This window comes from Carcharodon carcharias, chromosome 8, assembly GCF_017639515.1.
Source record: "Carcharodon carcharias isolate sCarCar2 chromosome 8, sCarCar2.pri, whole genome shotgun sequence".
NCBI lineage: Eukaryota > Metazoa > Chordata > Chondrichthyes > Lamniformes > Lamnidae > Carcharodon > Carcharodon carcharias.
The window spans coordinates 124332951-124339047 of record NC_054474.1 but is presented as its reverse complement, the minus strand read 5'-3'; the positions used below and the strand labels follow the sequence as shown (position 1 = coordinate 124339047).

At 40.5% G+C, this 6097-nt stretch overlaps 1 protein-coding gene across 1 annotated transcript; it reads right to left on the bottom strand.

The window, feature by feature from the left end:
* Window positions 1–4434: 4434 nt before the first annotated feature.
* Window positions 4435–5219, bottom strand: LOC121281499 (RING finger protein 225-like). Its single transcript, XM_041194442.1, has one exon. It carries the CDS (start codon window positions 5217–5219, stop codon window positions 4677–4679), a length of 543 nt encoding a protein of 180 aa, XP_041050376.1. The 3' UTR covers window positions 4435–4676.
* Window positions 5220–6097: the final 878 nt, after the last annotated feature.

The window sequence follows — 6097 nt, the reverse complement described above, 5'->3', positions numbered from 1 at the left end:
TGAACTATTAAAAAAGAACAAGAATTTTCAATGGACAAAGGTGTGTCAGAAATCATCTAATAGTTTGAAAACTGTATTAACTACAACACCAGTTTTGGCAGTACCCAATTATGCCAAGCAATTCAAGTTGGCCGCTGGTGTAAGCGATATAGGCATTGGGGCTGTACTGTTACAAGAAGATGACACTGGAATTGAAAAACCAATAGGGTATTTTTCACGGAAACTGAATGTAGCACAGAGAAGATATTCAATGATTGAAAAAGAGACTTTGAGTTTGGTGTTAGCATTGCAGCATTTTGAAATTTAGGTTTCAAACAATTCATTAGAAACAATTGTTTATACAGACCATAATCCTTTGAAGTTTTGAACAAATTTCGAGACAAAAGTGCAAGGCTTTTCAGATGGAGCCTATTATTACAACCATTTAATCTATGGATTATACATACTGCTGGAAGAGAAAATCTGTTCACAGATGTGTTATCAAGAGTTTGAAGCTTAAAGGAAAATTGGACATTTTTCAAACCCTGGACACTCTGTTTTTCATGTGTTCGTGCAGACTCGATGGGCCGAAGGGTCTCTTCTGCACTGCGTAATTCTGTGATTCTGTGACACTGAACTGGAGTGATTTCTATTGATACCAAGGGCTTGTGTGTATATAAATATATATAGTTACATTAGTGTATATATAAATATATATAGTTACATTAATGGATGCATCTGGTAATGTAATAGTGTAATAAGTATAGGAGATAGTGCGAGATGGGGTATTATAATGAAGCCGTCTTTTAGAATTATGATGATTCATTTTTCAATAGGGAGGCAGATGTCATGAAGCTATTAATGTATATAATATTATTGGAAAATATTTTTCTTTTAAAATAGAAGTTTAATCTGTGGGTGTCTTAAACAGATTAAAGCCAGTTAGTCTGGGTGCTTTGATGTGTACTAGTTTTGAGATGTAAAAGAGGTAGAGTGCATTTGCATTTTTTGAATAGAGTATTCAAGAAGGTGAGTGAAATCTGGCACCTAACTGGCAGAGACCAAGCAATATGTTTATATTACTAATAAAATTGGTACTATGAAAGGCGTTTTATTGTTAAAAGGTGGAGTTCAAAGAGGCTGGTGATACAATGAGAACTTACATTCAATGAGCTGTGCTAGGTATAACTTCAGCAGTTTTGTGTGTTTACGGCTGAGGCAATGGAAGATCAAAGTAGCTGTAAGTCTACAACTGTCTCCACAGGACCCAAAGTGAAAGGAACCTCGTTTTGAATTCATAAGGTGAAAATGCTTTGACTGGTGTCTGGTTAAGTCAATGGGTTGCTGTTGCCTTAATGGAGATTAGTTTGAGAATTTGTTATAAGTTATGATAGTAGTAATGTGTAGCTATGTGTATATATTTAACTTGTGTAAATTAGTAAAATGTTTCATTTAGTTTAATATAAAACCTCGTGAGAACTGGTGGTCTGATTCCTGGAGTTAGAGTTGCATCTCAAACATACCACTTAAAAATATAGGTTATGACGGTTGTTTAAAGTTTCCCTCTGGGATTTTTAAATAACTGAGCTTTACCGAAAGGTCTCATAACAACATGTTCTTTCTGTCTGCATAGAATAGGGCCCTGTGTATTAACATACGTAGTTTCCAGTAAATGCAAATGCGCCATACTGTGAGCCTGACTGACAATCTATCCGTCAAGAAGGTGAGTGAAATCTGGCACCTAGCTAGCAAAGACCAAGCAATATGTTTATATTACTAATAAAATTGGTACTATGAAAGGCGTTTTATTGTTAAAAGGTGGAGTTCAAAGAGGCTGGTGATACGTCTTTGGGACGTATGGCCTACATACCATAGGTACATCCCAAGGCAGGCAAATCATATCAAACAGCATTAATTAGCCGCTGTTCACAATGGACAGGTACAGACTGTACCCAACCAGCCCGTGCTTGCAAAACTCAAAACACAGTGCCCAACATTAGGTGTGATTCCATGATTGGACAACATTTGCCAATTAATCCTCAGTGTGCTAAGAATTACGCTGAAAACCAACTTAAGATTATTAGTCGGCCTCGTGGTGTGGCGCATTTGCATGTACTGGAAGCTACATATATTAAACACAGGGCCCTGTTCTTTGCAGACAGGAAGAACATGAAATCACATTGTACCTATTTCAGCTAAGCAAAATAAGTGACAGCCATTCGCTGACTCATTCCTCAGGGAAATGCCTTGACCAATCAGGGTTAAGCAGCCTGGTTTAAGTTTCAAACAATGGATGACATAAAGATTGGCCGGGTGGTTAATAGTGAGGTTGAGTGTCTTGGCCTACAGGAAGATGTAGACAGGATGGTCAAATGGGCAAATAAGTGTCAGATGGAATTTAACCCTGAAAAGTGTGAGGTGATACACTTTGGAAGGAGTAATTTGACAAGGAAGTATTCAATGAACGGCATGACACCAGGAAGTTCTGAGGAACAAAGGGACCTTGGCGTGTGTGTCCATTGATCTCTGTAGGCGGAGGGGCACGTTAGTGCGGACACTTGCCTTTATCAGTCGAGGCATAGATTACAAAAGTAGGGAGATCATGCTGGAGTTGTATAGAACCTTTGTGAGGCTACAGCTGGAGTACTGTGTGCAGTTCTGGTTGCCACATTATAGGAAAGATGTGATTGCACTGGAGGGGGTGCAGAGGAGATTCACCATGATGTTGCCTGGGATGAAACATTTAAGTTATGAAGAGAGGTTGGATAGACTTAGGTTGTTTTCATTGGAGCAGAGAAGACTGAGGGGTGACCTGATCGAAGTGTACAAAATTATGAGGGGCATGGACAGGGTGGATAGGGAGTAACTGTTCCCTTTAGTTGAAGGGTCAGTCACGAGGGGACATAAGTTCAAGGTGAGAGGCAGGAGGTTTAGGGGGGATGTGAGGAAAAACCTTTTTACCCAGAGGGTGGTGACAGTCTGGAGTGCGCTGCCTGGGAGGGTGGTGGAGGTGGGTTACCTCACATCCTTTAAAAAATACCTGGATGAGCACTTGGCATGTCATAACATTCAAGGCTATGGGCCAAGTGCTGGTAAATGGGTTTAGGTAGGTAGGTCAGGTGGTTCTCACGTATCGGTGCAGACTCGAAGGCCCGAAGAGCCTCATGCACTGTGTGATTCTGTGAATGCTTGGCAGTTAACTGTCAGTCACCATCAGTGGTGCATTCTCTATGGCAATGCCTCTACCCGTCAGAATCCACTTGCCAACCAATCAGTACTCTCTTCACATACTGTATAAATTGTTGTTTCCCCCTTATATTGGTATTCTTGTGAAGTGTCCTGATGAGTGCAAGACAAAAAGCTTAGACATGTTGCTTTTTCATCAATGCTCAAGTTCTGTATTACCAAACAACTATTTATATCAGACACTCCATCATATTGGACACTACTTCAAATTGGACACTATTTCATGTTGGACACCATTCCATATTGAACGCTACTTTTCTGTTGGACACCAATTCATGTTGGGCACAACCTCATGTCTGATGCTACTTCAGGTTGGACTCTACTTCATGTTGAACAGCACTTCCCCTGGATACTACTTCATGATGGGCACTACTTCATGATAGAAATTACTTAATGTTGGCTACTTCATGCTGAACGTTACTTCATGTTGCGTTCTGTATCATGTTCAACAATATGTCATATTGGACATTACTTCATGATGGACAATACTTCATATTGGATGCTGCTTTATGTTGGACACTAATTCATGTTGGAGACTGCTTCATGTTGAACATTACTTTATGTTGAGCATTTTTTCATGTTGGGCACTACTTTATGTTGGACACTATTTCATGTTGGACACTATTCCATATTGAACACTACTTTGTGTTGGACGCCACATCATGCTGGGCACAACTTCGTGTCTGATACTACTTCACATTGGACAATTTCTCCTGTTGGATACTGTTTATGTTGGACTATGATAGACACTGCTTTATGTTGGATAGTACTTCATGTCCATGCTACCTGATGTTGTTCAATTCATTATTTTGGGCAATTTTTAATGTTGGAAATTACCTTATGTTGGACATTACACTGTGTTAGAAATTACTTTGTGTAGAATAACTTGCCTTGGATGCTACCACATTTTGCACGGTACTTTAATTTGTTCACTAATTTGTGTTGGACAGTAATTTGTGTTTGAAACTCATTTATTAGTTAGGTTGACATTATTTAATGTTGGATAGTGTTTAGTGTTGTGTTGCATTCTATTTTGTGATGGACATTGTGGTTTTTCACAATGGGAATGTTTGTTGGACAGGAAACAAGCGAGACAGGTAGCTAGCAGAAGGAGAACAGTGTAGAATGTATACTTGTATCACCTAAAGATATCTCGGAGCATTTTAACTTCAACATGATCGATCTAACAAAATTAAAATTGGGTACAGAAAAGGTCGAGGTGGCATTATAAACAGTGTTTAACACGCGGTCTGAATTTAGCAGATGAACACAATCAAAACAAAAGTGCAATCTATATCAATGTTCCACAAATCCTGTAGCCTTTGTCCTGCACACCAGGAATTGTCATTCTCGAAGAAGTTCCTTGTGCTCGTTGGTTTCAGGTGCTTAAAAAAACTTTTGCAGGACTATTTATGACTTTTGGGCTAATTAAAACCATTGCTGTTCGATAGCTAACGGCCCATAAAAAACCAAATGGAACTGATGAGAAGACCCACAAACATCAGGATAACAAAAATTGTCACAATAATGAACCACTTGTTGTGAGACCACCAGCAGCAGCTCTGGTCTTGCTGCCTATGACTGTCTGGTTCGGCTGGGTGACCCACGTCCAGACTTTGACTCACTGTGCTTACAAAGAACGTTTTGACTTTCTTCTTCTCTTTCATCCTTTGGGACCTTGACCCCTTCTTGAAGAGCATGCCTTTGTCACGGCTGAAGTGGATGCTGTGTATTCTCTGCATCGCCTCTGGGAGGCAGGACAGGATGTTCGGGTCGTTGCCCAACTTGGGCAACCCGTCCTTGGGAACCACTGTCAGGTCACGACACAGGGGGCACAGGATGGCCTCAGCAACATTTGACTTCATGTTCATGCGGGCCAAGCACTCCAGGCAGAAGGTGTGGCCGCAGTTCAACACCTTAGGGGCTCTGAAGACATTGTTGTAGTTGCTGAAGCAGATGGCACACTCCAAATCACAGGACTTTTCTTCAGACATGCTTGAATTAGCGACAGCCCCATTTGAAATAAAAAAAAGACAGAACACTATGGCTCAGAGAAGGAATCACTCACCTTCCCTCCCCGGTTTTTCCCACTTTCCTAAAGCTGTTTTTTTGCCCAGATACTGTAGTATAGTGGTTCTGTTACTGGGTTAGTAATCCAGACACTATTCTACTAATCCAGAAGGGCATGAGTTCAATTCCCACCAGGGCAATTTGTGAATTTGAATTCAGATTGAGCAAAATCTGAAATAAAAAGCTGGTATTGGTAATAAAGACCATGAAGATTGTTGTAAATATCCAACTGGTTCACTAGTGCTCTTTCTGAAATGAAACCTGCCATCCTTACCTGGCTGGGCCTCCACGTGATTTCAGTCCTACACCAATGTAAACCAATGACTCTTAAATACCTCCTCAAGTGGTCAGCAAACCAGTGATTGTATCAAACTGCTACCAATAGTTGAAGAAGTTCTACTGCCATCTTCTCAATATGGGAGAAGGTGGTAATGTCACTGGACTAGTAATCCAGAGGCCGAGGCTAATGCTTTGGGCACATGGGTTCAAATCCCATCATGTTGATTGGTGGAACTTAAATTTAATTAATAAAAAATTAAAAGCTATTCGCAGCGATGGTGACCGTGAAACCATCATCAATTGTCATAAAAACCCATTTGCTTCACTAACATCCTATAGGGAAGGAAATCTGCCATCCTTACCTGGTCTGGCCTATATGTGACTCCAGGCCCACAGAAATGTGGTTGACTCTTTACTGTCCTCTGAAATGGCCTAGCGAACCACTTAGTTCAAGGGCAATTAGGGATGAGCAACAAATGCTGGCCTTGCCATTGATGCCCACGTCCCGTCAAAGAATTTTTAA